At 42.6% G+C, this 20691-nt stretch overlaps 1 protein-coding gene across 1 annotated transcript in view; it reads right to left on the reverse strand.

Annotated features, from left to right (window-relative positions):
* Positions 1-20691, reverse strand: part of LOC144752040 (relaxin receptor 1-like) — a 998955-nt gene that overhangs the window by 275968 nt on the left and 702296 nt on the right. The window contains exon 8 of the mRNA XM_078639991.1: positions 10522-10596. Within this exon, the coding sequence (XP_078496117.1) occupies positions 10522-10596 (75 nt within the window). The remainder of the gene's footprint in view (positions 1-10521; positions 10597-20691) is intronic.

The following is a 20691-nucleotide window of genomic DNA, read 5'->3' on the forward strand; positions in this document are numbered from 1 at the left end:
GATTTTTGATTTTAAATATGAATTTTTTAAGGACGGACCATCACAAAATGTCTTGCTACAAAGCAAGCATGACGGCGGTAGATCATAGTTAGCCAAGTTAAACTTATTCACCTGACACGATTGTCCTGTGTTCAGTGCCAATAGTTCCGACCTGGACCAAACAATCCTCTTAGTATCACTACACTCACCAGCAGCGTGGCTGGCGCTGGCCGCGGTCCGGTCGCGGACGGGCGCAGATGGGCTTGCCTTAAGCGCGCCTTCGGCACACCATCGGCGCGCCCGCTGCGCTCGTCCGCTGCGCTGCCTTGCTCCCATGTTTTTTTATAGGCGGAGGGAGCGAGGGGAAGTAGTCGCGTCCCTCCGTTCAACCGGCACCAGTAGCCGTGACGGACCGGGGATCGACAAGAATCAGGGTAGGTGTAAGGGGATGTGCAAAATGAGTAAGCACACACAGTATTACATTTCATCCAAATTTAAAAGTTTTAAAACACTTCTGACATGCGGAAAGAGCAGTTCTTAAAATCAACCAGTCTCTCTTAGCATAAAGTAAGGCTCTCGCCACCAGCGCGATACACACGCTGCTCACACCAGTGAGGCCTGGCTTCACTCAGCTTTTCACAGTTAATGAGGGGGAGGAGTCGCGTCCTTCCGTTCAACCGGCACCAGTAGCCGTGACGGACCGGGGATCGTCAAGAATCAGGGTAAGTGTAAGGGGATGTGCAAAATGAGCAAGCACACACAGTATATCCAGGGCATAATTAGTCTACTCCTACAGTCGGTTTTCCGACTAATATATATGATGATCACTGCATTTCTCTGGGGCAGTGTGTATCACAGGATAAAGCTGGACAAGCTAAAACTGCCCTACGACAAAGGAGGGATGTCACTAGCTGACACTAAGGGGCTTATTACGATTTCAGGACACAGTAGCGGAAACGGTCCGACGGACCTCCGGCTGGTGGTCCCGACCGCCTAATTACGATGCGACCACACATTGTGTGGTTGTATACTCACATTTCCCCATGGGAGCATGTGCTACAGCCTTGTACTGGCAGTAGCACAAGCTCCCATAGGGAATTGGGAGATTATGTTCATCTCTGCATCGCGTAGCAGGCACCTCATTGTGCCTGTCACAATGTGCAGGGATCAATAAGGGGGCACCATAGGTGCCCCCTCGGCCCCCAACCTGAGGCTACAAAAAGAAGGGGGCCCTTCTAGGGGCCCCCAAACTCCCAATCTGACAGGCTTTTCATGTTGGAAAACCCTGCATAGAAATCCTGCCGGAAACCGAGCATCATTATCCGGACGGAGTAAAATGCTGTCCATATGGATTACTGGCTGGTCTCCGACTGGCTGATGGGCTCCTTGAGCCCGACAGAATCCAGCTGGTAAGACCAGCTGGTTTCACTACTGAAATTTTAATTAGTCAGTCGGAAGTGAAACCGACGATCTCGATTGGAAAGCCTCCGACCAAAGGTCGGAGGCTTTCAGACTGAGATCGCAATTGGCCCCATATGTTGCAACACCTTCTGCTGTGGCAAGTTGAGATGCCCAGTCAGAAAAGGAGGCTTCTTTAGTGTTGTTACCTAAGGGAAGACTTAAAGAGGGTACATCTAGAAATACAGTGGGAAGACCAGGGGGTTCCATATTAGGTATATCTCATGTCTCAGATGTGGAACCTTCGCAGTAGATATGTGGTAATGCGGACCCCTTTCAGCTCAGACACCAAAATATCGACCCAGCCTGTGTTTTGGTACCTCAGCCTGCTTCCTATGGGAGCTGGAAGGCTGGAGGGATGCTGTTGAGAAATGGGTAATGTATATGAAGGAAACCTATCTCATGTTTGAAATGGCACAAGAAAAATGCTCTATCGGTGCAGGGCAATTTCTGACATACGCTCGACTGACTGCAACAGTTTGACCAAGTTGGTGTGGGTTCCCGGGGTGCTTGCCAATGTCATACACATTCAGTGTCATGGTGGGTTTGCAGGAGGGATGAAAACATGTGTCTCAGTTCTACAAGGGATTAATCCTGGGTAAGGTGCCCCCCGACTGTGAGAGCAAAACTGGGAGTGGGATGTAGGAGTTCCTTTCACTGGCTGAGTGGGACAGAATACTGGGATTTCAGAAGACTATGACTAGCCACGCTTGGTTTCTTCTGGTAAATATGAAGACATTTCATCCAGCCTACTTCACCCCTCTTACTCTTAGTACAATGTACCTGCCATACATAGGAGACTGCCCTACATGTGGACGGACTCCGGCTGATTTCCTGAATATGTTGTGGACATGCCCGGTGGTGCCTACTTACTGGACTTGGGGGTGGAGTGTCTTATGAGACCAGGACCGAAAGAAGAGTGTACCTTGAAACACTGAGTGTTGGGACTACATTCTACTTATATAATAGGAAAAATCTGTTATCAATTTGTATTCTGGGTATTGTTCTTGGAAAAACAGAATCATAATATAATGGACCCACCAGGGATCCTTCTGTGGCCCCATTGTTTACTGATGTTCAGGAATAGTTGCTAGCTGAAGAGATGACTCACCAAGGTGCGGACGGATGATAGAGCTCAGGAGGACATCAATCGCTGGCATGTGATGACTGATAAGCTGTTGGAGATGGGCTGTGACCCAGAGGCAGTGACCCCTCAAAGTGTGGGGTCTCCCCAGCCCGACCAACTTGCCTGAAATGTGACTGAGAGGGTTTGGAACATGTAAGTGGACACTACTGTGCAGACCTGAAATGCCAAATGCTATGACATGATGTATTGTGATACATGAAGGTGGGAATTTCTATTTGTGAGCTTTGCTCTTGTTCTTCTTGATGGCATATAAAACAAATAAAAATATATATTTTAAATGCGTCTACTTTAAATTATAATGAATGAAAAATAATAGATCTTCTAGATTTAAAGTAGTTAAATTACAGAAGATAAATCAATTAAAAGAACTAAAATAATTTTTATGGGCATCAATGTATCTGAAAATGAAATAAAATTTCGACACAAATACCTTTTTTTCAAATGTTAAAAATAATTATATATAAATCTACGAACACAAAACAATTTTGAATACACTTAAATATTTAGAAATTAAATAATATTTGTAGGGAAGGTTAGAGTAGCTAGTCCCACTTCAAACATAACATAGTTGGAGAAAGAGTGGCACTCTGGATGAGTCATATTTACTGTTCTCATTTAAAACAAGAAAAATAACAACAAAAGAATGTTACTTGGTTGGAAACACACAAGTAATCGAGCACAAGAGATAACAACACCAATTAGGTTTGTTTATAAAGCCCTCACTCACTGACCTGGTCGGTGACATGCTTCATCATCGGGCCCCACTGGGTGTCACTCATTTAAAACAAAGCAACATTAGGGGAAGTGGTGAACTCTGGACGGGTCAGATTCACTATACCCACTGCAAAGTAAGCACGATTGAGAAAAGTGTTGGGGGGGTGGGAAGGCATATTATTTACCATTGCCCACCACACTTAGCAACCATGGGAAAAACATTGGACTCTTAGGGGGATGGGGAGGAGTCAGATTTACTATGTCCACAACAAATTAATCACTGCTTAAGGGAAAAATTACATAAAGAAATGTAAAAATAAAAACGGAAATTTAGTTGGATTTTAATTTAAAGCAACAAATATTTCTTTTTTCTAGAACAAAAAAATTAAAATCCCCCAAAAATGCTATATTAAAACAAATTATTGTTTATTACAACAATAAAAATATATAAAACAAATTAACCCCCAAAACATAAGACAAATATTTTTTAAAATGTAAAAGATTTAAATTTTGAAATATTACCCACTTAAGACCCCTATTAAAAACAACAACCAGGAACATAAAAAAGTGACAAATATATTTACCAATTAAATAAAATAACAAAAATGAATTAATTTCACATTTATTAAAAACGTTTTAAAAGCCTCTCAACCCAACAAAACATATAAAGCCCAATATCCTGCAAAATAAATATCATTAAACATCAAAAACAAATATTTAAAAAAAGTATGCAAAAAATAACAAATATTTCTTATAAAAAGCAATTTAAAATACTACCTAACCATAACCCCTGTAATACACTGAAGCAGGGGTATAAGGTGTCAATGTGGCCGGCTTACAATCTGCAGCAATTTAGCAACATCAGCGTTTGAATCTACCTAGAATATTGGCTAGATGCTTTATGTCTGATAACATATTGTTACTGAGCTTAAACAGCACATGGAAAGCCCTTGCAAACTTCCAGGGTTGCATGTCAACTGAGATAAAACTCACCCAATGCAGGTCCAAAGAAACCGCCAGACAGCAATAGCAATAGTTATAACCAGCAAATGAGAGAAGTCAAAAACCAGATGACCCCAAAGCAGCAAGAATAAGTGGTACCGTTTGCCACCATAATATTACACTAGTGACCAATATGGGCATATGTAAGTGGAAAACTAATCTGTTTAAGGTATGGATTTACAGGTACAATGAATGGAGAATGCGATGTTACAAAGCAAAAGAAGCTGAGCAAAGGACCTAATTTAAGATTTGCTGAGCAGTTATTCCCGTCGCAAACGTGACAGAGTACCCTGCCTGCCAAACTCTTGGTCCTTCTGCCTCATTTAGAGAAGGGATAGCAATACACTTTGCATCTGCGTAGCCCCCTCAGGCTCATTTTGTGAATAGCTTCATGCAGTGGCCTGACAAAGTGGGAACCAGTGGAGGTAAATCATGTTGCTTGTTGTGGACATATTTGTTTTCAGTGAATTATCTAAGCATTAACATCTCCTTTCTCCCCCCGCCCTCAAATAAGGGAACACACTATGAATGACCATGTACCTATATATCCCTTAGAGTATTACAACAGAGCGATGCCTCCTTGGGTTTCCGGGTTCAAGCATTTCCCCTCCTTGTACCCGGGTAAGACCAGACTGTTCTTTTACTACTTTTGTTAATACTTGGTTTTAAAACTGTGCAAGTATGCTGGTTATTATTAGTGAGTTTATTTAGACTGAATTCACAGGTGATACGTTCGCAACCACTTCTGATAGCTATGATGTTGGTTGCACATTCCTGTAATGAGGAACATAGTTTGTCCTATTGCCTTCTCTCTGTGTGAAATGACTATCAAATTTCTGAGATAGCTGTGGAACCCTTTGTTGTGTGTAAATTTATGATGGGAGGATAATGGTTTAGCATTCTTCACTTCTTGCCCTTTTGTGTGTAAAAAAGAGTGCACATAAAAGAGGACAATGAGTGGAAAATAGCTTTTCCCACCCCATTTGGGCATGCTGAATATCATATAATGCCATTTTAGTTGTGTATGAATTTTTTTTTCTGGTGCTTAAAGTCACTTTTTACAGCTCTTTTTAATCAATATTTTGGTGTTTTTCAAGAACCTTGTATCATGTCCCGAACATGTGGACTTAGCAGACTATTTGTATTGAAAACCTTGGAAAATTAAATTTGAGAATAACATGACTAATTATCTTGGATTTGGATACTTCTGCCCTTTCCATGGATCCAAACCAATTATTATGCAATTATTTAATTGCCAGACATACTAAAGTTAAAATGCCTAAAAGTGTTCTTGAATTTGCAAACTTATATCATCAATTTATTTCTGATTTTGCAGAAATAACCAGGGATATCACGGTCACCTAAAAAGGAATACATGAAAAGTGTTTTTTGCTGGGACGAACATGCAGAAAAGGACATCTAATATGATTAAAACAATGTTTTTTAAAGCCCCCATGCTGTCTCATCCATATATATCTAAGATGTTCATAGTCGAGACAAATGTATCCGAGAGCTATAGGGGCAGTGTTGTTACAAAACAAAGATGGTAGTGGGCCGGAACACCTTGCCCTTTATTAGTCTCATGTTTTAACAGAGATTGTACAGAATTTTAAGAGCTTTTAGCCATGAACATGATTTGTACAAAATTGAGGCATCTTTTGCTGAGCTCTGGAGACCTTTCAAAATTCAAACTCATCATCGAAAAAATGTCAGTGTCTAAAAAATATTCAATATAGGACTAGTAGACAAGCTAGAAGGGCATTTTTTCACACACTACCACTTCATTATCAGCTATTTTCCTGGATTAAAGATTTATTGGTGCATGCCTTATCTTAGACTATCATGAGTTGGCACCTGCACTTGATCAACCAGTAATTCCTTTACATTGTGTGGGGGTGTTACATCTTTTCCTGTGATGTCAGTTCCTGTTTGACCCACGTTTAAGGAGGCACTGACAAGTGACAGATCCATTGCAACACATTTGTTCCATTATTTTTCTCAGCATTTATATCCCACTTCCAACTATTTTGGCCCTTAATTTTGCTGCTTTGTAGCCAGATTTCATTCATATTTTTCTTCTGAAATTCTTTCTTTGGCTCTTATACCTGTCCTCATGTCAGGGAGCGTTTTTTTACTTCTTCATAAAGGATCAACTTACATGAAGTACTACTGATTGCTAAGGAAGTTTCTCCTCCAATTGTTGCTTTTTCACCTAACTGGTATCCTCTGAAGTAAACACTTGACGTTTTATGTTCCTATACTATTAAATCCAGGTTGGCACCATGGATACTGGAAGGAGTCACCCTTTTTTCAGGCAATCAAGAAGCTTCCTGTCCTGTTATTGACAATGGAATAAAGGAACAAACATATGATAACAAGATTCACGATAAGAAAACATAATTTAAAGAAATCTGTTTAAGAATTTAATTTAAGATTATGAATTTAAGAATGTGTCTGTCAGAATTTTCATTGCTCAAGAATTGTGCATTCTTCAGAAAGATGTGTCCTATGTATCAAGTTACTATGTAGACGTTGTTAATTTAAAAATTGATATTTCTTGTAAGGAAATTTAAGTTAATTATTTTGCGGTAATTGAAATAAAACCCAAACCTTCTGCAATAGCAGAAGTAATTTATTAAAAAATTATTTCAATGGCCAACTAGCGTTTACACATGTTAAAACATATTTGTCGTTTTTACACTATGACATACATTCATAATTCCAATTATGAATTCTTCAATTTTTAAAACAAGCTGTTCCGAAAAGCAACATTGGTAAATAGCCTTTTTTATGCTTCTGTCATCCTAACAGACAACAAAATAATATTATTTTTCCCTGAATTTTTACCAGTGTGAAAAATCTGGAAAAGTTCAAAAGAATGCAGACAAGAAGAATGAAAAAGTAATTACCAGGTTCGCAGAAATATGACATTACAAAAGTATTATTTGAAACGTTAAAACTGGTTTTAAACTTTAAAGGGATGATTTGTTAAAAAAGCCATTATGTAGGAGGGCTGAGCCTGCCACCGAGGAGCACAGGCGCAATCTCTGTGAGGCTTGGACATGGCCTGTCCAAGCTGTGGAGATTCCAGAAGATTTCTAAGGCCCTTTGTAGTCCACTAGACTCTAAGTTGATGAGTGTAGGAGACAGATGATCATTTTATAGTGTTGGGAAAACCCTAGCCCTCTTCTTGCTCTACTCTACCCTGGAAGTGTATCCCACAATAATGTCAGTGACCTGCAAGAGGAGAAGCCTCTCCCTCTGTTGCACCTCTGCTTTGGATGTCCTCTGATAAGCGGTGCCAACCCATCTTCATGCTAACATTGTGAGACAAGAACTATGGATGGACCTTATCTCGGATTAATACACAAAAGCCAGAAACCGGTCCCAGAGTGGACCTGTGGAATACAAAAATGTGTCTATAAACCTGATATAAGTATTGGGTAAAAACTATAAGATATGGAGACAAGATTTCTCTACAGCCAGAATCGGGGCCTCACAACAGTGGAGACAGAGAAACTCTTTTGTGTTCCAGGGCTGGTGCCACTGAATGCCAACTTTCCTTTGTCAAGTTCATGAACAGGAATCGGGATGTCTTACAATCTACCAGGAGAAAAGGTGCCTTGAGGAAAGGAGCTGACTGACAGCTGAGGTGGGATGCTGAAGGTTCCCTTGCATGAGGAAGACACTACCCAGAAAAGCACTCTGAGGAGCTGAAGCAGAAAGAACTGGAGGCTGCCTATAGCAGCCCAGCCATGGATGCACTGTTAGACTGCATGACCTTGAGAACATGGTGCCTCTGCAGCACGCCCAGAAACACATAGCACCTGGGACTACTTAGCACTTGGAAAGTCACACCAGTGCTAGGACGTCACATCAGAAGTAAGCAAAGTGCGATGAGGGGATTGTTTGGTGTTAGACCCAGATTTCTCACTGCAATGGATCACTACTGCAGACTGGGATGTGCTCTACACTTTGTTTGGGTTGCAGAGTTTTGTTTAGGCCCAAAGAAAATTGCCAAGTGTGGCTCATCTGACACCGATTAAATCCAGGAGAGGCCAACCTTCTCTCCCCCAATGCCCGTACCACCGACTGGAGACAGCAGCAGTGTCAGCTGGGCTGGGACAAAGTCTGCGTAATCCTTCTCAGTGGATCATGTGGACAACACACCCCGTTGAGAAGGTGCAGCCCTTGCCCAAGCCAGCAGGACTGGCATGCAGAGACTTAAGCGCACAAGACAAAGTACACTGAAAAATGGAACGCTACGTGGAGAACGTTTTATGTTACATGCTATTCAATCACCATTGTTTAAGAGGGGTGGATGGTGGACCACAGTAGAACCCCCACACAAGTGCAACAGTTTATACTTACACTTAATGTAGTAGTAACTGCCCCATAGGACCAAATTGAGTCGATACAGACTACCCCATTTCCTATGAGAAGTTACCTTACTAGTAGTACACCATAATATTGCCCTCTGGCATTTAAGTGCAGATTGTATTGTCTGCTAAGATCAAAGCACTGGCTAGACATTGAAATATTATTTGCTATTAAATGTTTCATTGAATTCTCAGTCTCTGCCCCGCAACACCTCCATGAGTGGGCCTTGAACTGGTCGACTTGGCTACTCTGAGAGTGAACTGTTAAAGGCATGTCTTGGTGCTCAGTTTTGGGTTTAAAAGTAAGGTAAATTCCCAGGATATCAATGGTAAAACGGTCTTGTTGACACACATTGAGCCCAGCAGCCCATTAGCATCCTACCAGTACTGACAATGTTTCCACAGTGTGTAAAACGGTTGAAAATAATGTATATGTTTCAGTATTTTTTGAGTCACATTGATATGTGAAAGATATGGTGCCTAGTTTGACATTTGTAGCAAGCATATTTGATCAAATAAGACTGGATACATTATTCTAGGTGGTGTTGCTGTTTTAGATACAGAACACTAAGGGGTCGATTTCGATTAGGGAAAAAAAAAGTCAGACGATTCGTATTCGTAGCCGTTTCCGTACGAATCGTACAAACCCGTCCGATTCGCGTAGTAGAACGATCCGTTTCCCAAAAATACGTCCAAATGTTTTCAAACCGTACGAAAAACAAGCCAAGATCCGTACGATATGGCTTCGGAAATTGAACCGTACGATTCGTGACCATGGCGTACGACCCGACGAGTACTATCCAGACTGGGGTGTGAGGACTCGATTCGTACGGTCCACGTCAGGTAAGGGCGATTCGTACGGACAACCACACAATCACATACACACCGTAGGGTGCGTACACCCCATGATCGCAGGTGTACTGTGCGTACCCCTGTGATCATGGGGTGTACGCACTGTACCCCATGATCGCAGGGTGTACGCACCGTACACCCTGCGATCATGGGGTACGGTGCGTACACCCCATGATCATGGGGTGTACGCACCGTACCCGGGGGGGGGGGGGCGTTCCGTACCTGTTTCGAGACGTACTCTGCTTCTCCAACCGTTTTTGGCTCCAGTAAAAAAAGCGTTGTACGGTGCGTACCCGACACGAATCGTACTTCATGGGTTGGGAAAACCTGCTTCGAACCGTACAGATGTCGCGTACAGCAGGTTTCGAGGGAGAATCGTACAGAGATTAGAGTTGTACGGTCTTTGTACGATTCGTACGGAGTCCTGCTCCAGGTATGAATCGTACTTCATCTTACGTACGGGGAAGGCTGCAGGCTACGATTCGTACGGGAAAAACGCTCCGTACGGCTATTCGGAGTGGTTTTTTCCGAATCGGATTCAGCCCCTAAGAAGCATGGATGGATGAACTGATTATGCAAAGATTTTTGACCTAGAGTGCCTCCCGTAAAGTCTTTGTTGTGCATCACTAGCTAATACACTCCAGGCCGTGTAGTATTTGTGTATATTAGTCTAGAGTGGCCTACCAGCATGTGCACAGTGCGAGGGTTGAGATACTGCCTAGAAAGAGCCATGTGTACACAATATAATAGGCTAACAATTAACTCCCAAGGCTAAGAACACATATGCATTAAGATACACTGACTAGTAACTCCAAGCATGTACATGGTAGGATAGACTACCAGCTGACCCAGGCCAACAAGCGTGAACTTTGGCTATGACCTATGGTGTGAGAAAATTAATTATTTTATCAATTTAGTAATTCTGTATTGTACTAGGAAACGCCGCCCAAGACCTCTTCAAGCCCCTGTACAATGGGAAAAGATACTCACAGCCAGTTCAAGCGAGGCATTTCTGCACAAATGGTTTTTTGAGGTATTTCTTTGATGGAGTTGTTCAGCAAGACACTGCAGGGAAAGAAAGCAAACAATTATAGGCACAGCAGAAAATGTATAAGAACACCACTTGTCAAACGTTCCATTATCCCACTAAGCACACAGCTCTTTCAACAGACTTGCAGCCTTTCTAGATTAGCAGCTGTGTCCTGAAGCGGATTTGGGAGGTGCCTGGTGGGAGAGCAACAAAAACACAAACACAAAATATAAGAGCATGACTTTTTCAGTGGCAAGATGATCAATTCCGCTTTCTCAGCATCTGCGGTTTTAGCAAAATAAGTCAAACACAGCTTACTTTGTGGAAAAAAAGTCAGGAAAATGGTATTCCAACTGGTATTTCTCAGACTAAATCAACCTTGCATTGAACAAAACTCCAATATCTTTGCACTTCTTAAATATATACTCTTCAGCCCTCCCCATGAGCATTGTTCCTTCTTCCCCATGAGCAGTCAGCAGAGAGAAGGAGCTCTGTCCATGTGTTATTTTTTGACTGGGTTGACAGAGATAGTTTCCTGTTTTGTAGGAGAAGCACCTCATGCAAACAATAGACTATGGGGCATATTTACAAGGGCTTTATCTCCGCTTTTTTGGCTTAAAAAGTCAAAAAAGCGGAGATAAAACTATCACCCTATTTACAAGAGGGTGCTAACATGCATAATCGCATGTTAGCATCCTTTTTCACAACGCCTCCCTTTGCATCTCTAATTAGATGCAAAGTGGGCATCACTGGGCGTACCCCGGATGGCCATCCTTGCACATATCGCTAATGTTCACGTTGCAATATTTACAAGGCTGCCCCAGCATTTCAGCACACGTCAGTTTTTGGAGAAAACAGCTGTTTTCTCCAAAAACTAACGTCTCCTAAAATGCAGACTTACCTATCCCCAACATTGGTGTGGATTATGCTGATACGACCCTGTGGGTCCTATCAGCAAGGTTATCGCCATTTTGTAGGGAACATCGCTGGAAAACCAGCAATGTTCCCTGCAAAAGGGCGATAACCTCGCTATCTCTGGAATTTTTATCACCCTGGCGAAACGCGTTGTTAATATGGCTCTACCAGGGCGATAAATTCCAGAGATAGCCTGCGATAATATAATTATAGCTAAGCACGGCCAGTGATAATTATCGCTGGCCGTTGATAATATGCCCCATATTCTTAATATTTGCCAGGGTGTTTTGTTAAAGTGGACTTAGTGACATTATTTAGCCAGGAATATCTTAAGGATTTTACGGGCTCTGGGCCATACGTATTTTGGGGGACCCAGTTATAAACAACTTTGCATTTTTGATCCAGTTACAGCTTCATGCCCTGTTTGGCTAGGTCACTGAGCGTGCAAAGATACACTGGTCCAAATCCAAAATGTGTTTCTATCTAATATTCGGGGACTGTAATGTGTGTTTTTAATAGTGTAAAACTGCAGCAGCTCGCTAATGATATTGCAAATAGTCTCTGACACCCTCCGATTTCTGATATATGAGGACTTGTTTCGATCTAAAAGACACTTTTTTATGGATGTTGCATGGGGGTGAAAAAGAAATCATTTCCCTACAAAATGTCTGCAATAAAATCCCACACATTATTCATATTAAAAATACAGTAAAGGAAAATTGTATTTAAAATAATGTATGTTTAAGATTAGTTCGAGGTGCTCCATAAATATGGGACACCTCTTTGGAAGTAGGTCTGTTTCCTCGGATTGGAATCACGCTTTCCTTTTATCCCTTCTTAAGAAACCTAGGGGCAGATGTACGACTGGTTTTTGTGGTCGCAAACGGGAATTCAGCCGGTTTTGCGACCGCAAAATTGGTCTGTCCCATGTACAAACCCTATTTTGCGACTCACAATTAGGAAGGGGCTGCCAAGGATGTCCTTTCCTAATAGCGATTCTAACTGCAATGTATGATAGTTTTGTGATTGCAAAACACTCGCAGTTTACCACCTACTTGAAGTAGGTAGTAAACAACTCACAAATAGGAATTGGTCCTCAGGAGACCCCATCCTCTTCGTGAGTGGTAAAATATTTTTTAGAAGCAGGCAGTGGTCCCACAGTGGTGCCTTCTCTTAAAAAATGAAACTGTAACAGTTTTATTTTTTATTTTTTAAATTCATCCGGCTGCATATAAAAAAAAACCCTGCTTTATTTACAAAGCAATGATTCAGAAAATGGGGTGGTGATGAACAGAGTGTCTGAATTAAGCAGACCACTCTTACCCAGTCCAAAGATCAGGGCTTGATCCATCACCGTTATTTAGCTCACTGCCCCATCCCAGCTCAGAACCTGGCTATATGCAAATTAGTCTGTCCCTGGCCCAGTGCATCATGGGAACAGGGCAGACCAAACTACCAAGCAAATTCTTCACCAGAAAGGAGACAAGCTTCCGGGGACCGTTTTCCGCCATTTCAGGCGTCGTCGGCCCGGCTTGCTTGAATCCTGATGGAGCAGTGAGCAAGGGACTCATGTCTGAGTATACCCTTCCACGCTTATGGTGGACAAAATGATTCAGAAAAGGGGGTGGTGATGAACAGAGTGTCTGAATTAAGCAGAACACTCTTACCCAGTCCAAAGATCATGAATCATTTTGTCCACCATAAGCGTTGAAGGGTATACTCAGATGTGAGTCCCTTGCTCATTGCACCATCAGGATTCAAGCAAGCCGGGCCGACGACGCCTGAAATGGCAGAAACCGGTCCCCGGAAGCTTGTTTCCTTCCCAGTATAAGAATTGGCTTGGTAGTTTGGTTTGCCCTGTTCCCATCATGCACTGGGACAGGAACAGACTAATTTGCATATAGCCAAGTTCTGAGCTGGGATGGTGCAGTGAGCTAAAAAACCGTGATGGATCAAGCCCTGATCTTTGGACTGGGTAAGAGTGGTCTGCTTAATTCAGGCACTCTGTTCATCACCACCCCCTTTTCTGAATTATTTACAAAGGAGTCACAGACATGGTCGTCTTCTGACCTCAGCAGGCCACTATCCCTGGGAATGCTGGCCATTCCTAATGGGGTCGCAAGTAGCACCTGCCTCATGAATATTAATGAGGCGGGCAATTTGCAACACCAATAGGAATCGCTAACGGTGTCTGTGACACAATGTAAATTGCATTTTGCGAGTCGCAAAGCGACGCAGTTTGCAAGTCGCAAAATGTAAGAGTCGTACATCTGCCCCTAATGCAGAGCCAGTGGCTACTAAAATCTTAGAGAAACTGGTAAATCAACAGTGGTCATCTTTTGTGAAAACTAATGGCCTACTTCAAGATTCACAATCTACCTTTAAATCAAGTTTCAGCCCTGAATCTGCTTTACTGGAGGTTACAGGGTATATTAAAGAGAACCTGGACTGTGGGCACTCAGCAACGGTAGTTTTGCTGGACCTGTCTGCCACGCTCGATACGGTCTTGCATGCCCTTTTCGACAGACTAAGATTGGCAGACATCCAAGGCAGGGCCCACTCTTGGCTAAAATCTTTCTTGGAGGACAGAAGTCAATGGGTGCATCTCCACCCTTTCTCGTCCCTCCCTGAACCCCTTTTATATGGAGTTCCTCAGGATTAAGCTTTGAGGCCTACCCTCTTCAACATATATTTTACCCCTCTGAGTTGTTTAATGGAATCTTTGGGTGTGCAGGTGGTCTCATATGCTGATGACACCCAGCTTTTATGTCTTTGCAGGAGCATTCAGATTCTGCCCCTCATCAAGCTTAAGGAGTGTCATAAGGGATTCACTGGTTGGATGGATTCTAAATTCCTCAAACTAAATTCTGACAAAACAGAAGACCATTTTTTTTAGCCAGTGGTCCCCCACCCCATTGCCGATAAGGGCCGGAAGCACTAAATCCCCTTCCAGCTCAGGTCTCTTCCACTAGAAATTTGGGAATAGTATTTGATTCAACCCTTTCCTTTTCCACTCAAATTAAGTATGTATCGTCTGTCTTTATTGCTAAACCTAAATTGTTAAAGAGGCTGCTGCACCTGGTACTGAGGCTGCACAGAAAACAGAGGTTCACAACTAGGTAACCTCCCATTTAGACTATGCTAACAGTCTCTATTTGGGCCTTCCTGCTTTTCTAATTGGAAGCCTTCAGTCATTCAAAATGCAGCAGCAAAGCTTATCCAGAGAGTTCCTCTTCGGCAGTCTATTTCGCCCCATTTGAAGCATGCACACTGGCTGCCTGTTAGTAAGAGCATCAAATTTAAAGCCCTTACTCTGGCACTTTGAGCTTTCGTAGGTGAAGGCGCTTCTTATCCGAGAAACAGACTTCGACCTTATAAGCAATGCAGATCGCTCGGGTCAAATAAAGATGGCCGAACAACTGGGGGCCAAAATTATTGCCTATGCTGATGACACGCAGCTGCTATTTACGTGGCCTAGCAATGTTCTTGACACAGTGCTGATTCAGTCCTGTCTTTCCTCGGTTTTTAATTGGTTAGCTGCCTCACAATTGAAATGTAATGAGGATAAGACGGAAATGTTGTTGTATGGTCATTTTCCCCCTAGTTTTAGAGATTTACTTTGGCCGGCGGGCTTTCCGATGCCCTATTCAGTTAATGTTCCCGGTAAGAATTTAGGGATCTGGTTCGGAGAAGACCTCCGGTTCGAGGCGCACATTAAGAAACTGACAGGGGGTTGCTTTGGGACCCTTAAAGCGTTACGGAAGTTTTTTCCTTATCTTCCTTCCACAGCAAGAGAGTCAGTGGCGAGGGCATTAATTCTCTCACGCCTTGACTATGCCAATGCCTTGCTGAGCGGCTCCACCGGCCTATTTGGTGAGGCGTCTCCAAGTAATCCAAAATGCTACCGCCAGACTTCTATGTAATATTTCTAGCCGTGTGAGTGTAAAGAACCATCTGCAGAGATTGCACTGGTTGCCAGTTCCACAACGGATCATTTTTAAAATTCTTACACTGGCTCATAAAGCTATAAATGGTCATGGTCCTGCCTATTTGATGAAACGATTTAGCCGTTACTCTACCAACAGACCTTTGCGTTCTGCCGCTCAACATCTGCTTCAGGTCCCACGTTTCCAGCGCTGTCGGCTGGGAGGGCAGTCGGTTGCGGTGAAGGCCGCTTCTGCCTGGAATGACCTTCCACTATTCTTGCGAGCTACCCTGAACTTTGGTCCGTTTAAAACAGCTTTGAAAACCTATCTGTTCAGGTTGGCTTTTTAATTGTTTCGTATAGCTTACTCTTCCTTTTCTGTTTTCTTTTTTCATTTCGCGCCAGGATACTCCGCAGTAATTGAGCGCGTAATAAAACAGCATAATAATAATAATAATAATATGATGCAGGTCCCAAAATTGTCTAGGGATTGACAGGGAGACAGTTCCTTTAGATTTCTGATTTCCAAACTGTGAAATGCTCTCACAGTTAACCTTCATAGGTCTGATTCTCTCTCTATCACTAAAAAAATAAATAAAAACCTTTGTTTTTGAGAAAGATTAGTCCCCCGCTGCTCTGCTATCGCTTAGAGTCAGTCTCTCTAAGCTGTGAGCACCAGGACGATTCTGATGTCTTTGATTGATTGATTGCTTGAAGGTCATCAGGACAGGACTGTCTGTGGAACAGAGCTGCCTCTATCAGGGGCCCCCTGAAAGGCTGGGGCCCTGGGCTAATACACATTTAATCCATGCCTTAAAATGTCTCTGTGTTCAGCTACCTTTACACTGGTGCAAAAACAGGACTAATCATTTAAATATTACTTACATTTAGACTAGCACTTTTGTGACCCATCAAAAATTATCTCTCTGCCCATTAGTGGGTCACGAACAACAGTTTGGGAAACCCTGTGCTATATTGTTTGGGTTTGGATATGTTCAGAAGGCACAGGATCTGAAGGAGTACGTGGCATTGGGCAAAAGGAGGTCCATGGTTGCTGGGCAAACTTTTTCCCAGTTTAATTCAGGTTGCATTGAAGAAGACGTACAGGGTTTTTGCAGACCTGAGGCAGAAATATAAAAAAGAGCCCCGTAATGGCCAGTCCAGAGTAAATGGAACTCGGTCCCCTATGGTTATGGCTTCTCTTGCTGTCCGCAAAGGGTCAAAAAGGTAACACACTGCCTGATCATTTGTGAATGCAAGTGCTGCAACACTGTGGCCAATAATCAGAGATTTAAATTGCCCAACAATACTACATTTTCCCTCTCCAAAACGTGCAGTCAGAGTTCTTCCATAAACAAGTGTTGTTTGGTTAATGGAGCATCAGTAGGACAGTACAACAAAAGTAGACTGACGATCAATTTGTTGATATCACATAAGGATACCAATAGTTCATTTTCTATATTGGCCAGGGTGGATTGGAACAGTCCAACCAGCACACCATTTTCTGTATCCAGGTAAGTTATGAAGGGTTGACCTATGGCCAGCCAATGTATTACATAGTCATTTCAATTCATTGGTAATCCTCTGACCCACACTAACAGTACCACCAAAATAGTGGCCATCAGTCAATTGTAATATATGGTTAAATTCTCTTACACACACATAATATCTGCTACAGATTTTGTCCATCTCCCAGTACTGAACAAGTATGGAATAACTGAATCGATGTGCCAAATGCAAGAGGGATCAAATCTAGTACACCACTGTAGGTTCCAACTACTACATACTATGACCACTTCTTTACATCTCACAATGACATTCAGATATGATCTCCCCACCACTTCTTTCTCCAACCATGCCTGCTCAGGACCATATACTTTTAAACATAATACCGCAGATTGCGCAACGCAGGGCAGTAACCATCTTAGTAGACTGTAAGCATAAGAAATACCATAAAGGGACCTGCAGAGCTGCCAACTACTGCAACCCATAAACTGTGTGTCTGCTTCTCACACTTCTCCATCCACTACACTGCCAAGTGTTGCATCCTATAATACAATAACGGTCCTCATGTATGACATGGAAACCCTACCCACATTGGATCAAAAACAAAGACAACAATTTCCCAGCCACACATCCTACCACGCCTGGGTGGAGTTCGCGGAGTTCTACGTAAACTCCGCCAGGCTACGGGGAGTTCCATGAGCTGCAGAGTGCGTTACCTCGTGCCTTTCACACTGATTTTTACCACCGGCTTTTTGTCCTGTGCTGTAAAATCAGCACAAATGGCATCCAGCACAGGACAAGAGGGTGTTGCTTCTTTTTGCTGCTCTTGTTGAAGTTCTACTGAAGCAGTAGCTACTCCAATGCGAACAGAAAGTTTCTCAACGTGAGCCGTCGGAGACCATTCACAATCGCCCACGTTGAGAAATCTTGCTGCAAAGCGTTCTGCATTGGATTTTCCTCGTTCGCGCTTGCCAACTTACCGTTGGCAAGCGAGAGTGGTGAAAAAACTGCGCTATGTGGAGCAGAGTTTTATCAGAACTCTGCAAGCTCAATGGAGCATGGAAAACGTCTCAAATTAAACGAACATAGCGTAGTTCACCACCCAAGCCTACATCCCACACAGCGTAGCATGCTGCCCATGTAGGAAAGTGGTTCAGTGCGCCAGATAAGGGAAATAAACTTTATATGAATGTTGCAATACATTACAATATGATAATTTACCAGAAAGATTGTGCCAAAATCTGTCTTTTGCCTCTTTCCTCAAAGATGGTAAAACTGTTATTTTTTTATATAAATTATTTTTTGAGCATCAAATCAAACATTGCACATATCTTTAAGAGAACGAAAAAAAATGGAATTTTTTTTCCATCATAACAGACCTCATAACTTTCGTCCTGCTTGTTATACATTAAGGTGTGTATTCATGTGGAGTATAATCATTGGTGTCTACGTATTGATAACAATAAACAGTAATATCTGTATTAATGGCCGAAGGTAACTTGCTCCGGGAAATAAAGCCCGCACAATAATAGGCAATATATGCTAAACTTCCATACCATCATGCCCAAGCGCTTTCCCCCCCACCAATCAGTCCATCCCATAGATTATTCTAACATAAAAAAATAACATGTGTATTTGTTCAGTGAATGTTCACCCAGTATGGTATCTTAGCTCAGATTAACAGATGTTATTGTTAACTCAATGGTACTCATTTAATAGACCTCAGAAAGATGAAAGGCTGAGTTGACCTACAGGAATTTTAACCTGTGACTGTGAGGTCGAACACAGGCCCCTACAGGGACACATTAATCCACTAAGCCACCAGATCCGGCCATACTGTAGCTATGATGACAATCATTAGTGAAAAACATTGAAGGTAAAGCTACCACTTCTAGGGTCCACTCTAAGGCCTAGTAGAATTGGGCCCACAACAGTATTCTTGTTTCTCCCCATTGTCCCATTGAAGCATTGTTCTACCATCAGTCAGCTTGAAATGGTGGTCAATCCTGGGTTGGAAGAAATTTACCCCAGATTTTCTCAAAGACGGGCAAACGATCCTCCAGTCTGTATGTGACTCAATCGTTGGAACTGTGGTATATAAATAAATAATACCGGATCTATTTTTGACTGGATATAGTAATAACAGGTAGCTCAATAAATAAGAGTCAAGATTCGAGGTAGTAGGAGTTTGCAGGTTTAATACAGCATAAGGACAGGAACAGGACAACCTGCAAGATCTGGGATGGCTAGCTAGCACACTTTAATAACAGTGCACAAGCATATATACTAAAACAGTTTCATTGCAGTACATACAATAGGCGGAGCAGTGGGTGTGGTGCATAGCAGTCGCGAAAGATAAGGGTGAAAGTGGGTGTAACAGGAGGCGTATACATAGACATGTGATGTAAACGTAACAGAATATGTCATAAATGGGGCGGAAACATGGAGGGGGCTACCTGAGGAGCTGGAACCTCTAACCTAGTGGTGCGCGCAAACTGACAATGACGTATTACTAGGAGAAGCTGGGGGCTATGACTTCTGCGCTAGGAGCAGAGACTGAAGTCTGGAGAGTCAGGGCGACATGTACCCAAACACTATCTAGTATCTGATGTTTAGAGAACATGTTGATAGAATCCAAAAGTTATCGGGGTAAAGGCTAACAGACTCTAAGACTGGTGCATGCATTATTCTACATGTAGTGCGTGTTGAAGAATATTAAATGACCATTAATACAGTATTTTCTCTTACATGGAGACGTAAAGACTAGACGATGACTGAAACTATTGATGCGATTCAGTAGCTTAGGAATGCAGAGAAGGAGGGCTGGACTGATAACTAGAATCATAACATACTCTTGGCAGACTCAGAGGCAGAGCCAGGCCAAGCCGGGCACTGTGAGGCAGGAAGTAAGTGAAGGGTCAGGAACACAGGTGGGGGCTGTATCGCTCCTCAGCGAGGGCTCAGGAGACAGGAGCTGAATCTGGTGTCCGGGCCCTTTCGAGGCCTAGAAACGGAGACTTTTCAATGAAATAACGTGCACACTGAGAAACGTGGCAACGTAACTTTACATAGGCCTAATACTCGTAGCTTTCATGAGAACTGGAAACTGGCATACTAGAGATGGACACAACTATAATTGCGTCCTTAATCAAACATGGGGAATACATATGCATATTAATCATGCACACATAACATAAGATGGGGAACACGTAGGGACACAGAACATGGCAAAATTTACTTTTCCACATTCCCTCCTTGTCACTACGTTTCCATCAGGAAACATCAATATTCATGATACCATCTATCATTTCATATAGTATCATTTGCTCGTCTCGAATTTTCTTGGAACGGGATTTAGAACGGGACTTGGGACTAGGAATACAAGAGGTAGCACAAATGCCGCAAATCGCAGGGCCACATTGTATACAGAGGCAGCAACTGAATATGATCGCTACTGCAATACCTAGAAATGACAATACTTTCCATCCCCAGGCAGAAATTATACTCCAGAACCAACCGGACCATGTCCAGGTGCCTGGATCCTGGTGTAACTGATGGGCAATTTTATGAAGTCTGGTTATAGCTGAATAAACAGACGGCGCGTTATTAGGAATGAAAATGCAGCAACTAGATCCGATGACTCTACATGCCCCGCCCCTATCGGCCAGTATGACGTCAAGGACGAGACGATTCTGGAGCACGACAATTCTCATAAAGGATTGCTCTTCGGTTAAGTTACCTAGAGCAGAGGTAGTCTCAATCACTACTGCTTCAAGGGTTCTGG

Source organism: Lissotriton helveticus, chromosome 4_2, assembly GCF_964261635.1.
Source record: "Lissotriton helveticus chromosome 4_2, aLisHel1.1, whole genome shotgun sequence".
Lineage (NCBI taxonomy): Eukaryota > Metazoa > Chordata > Amphibia > Caudata > Salamandridae > Lissotriton > Lissotriton helveticus.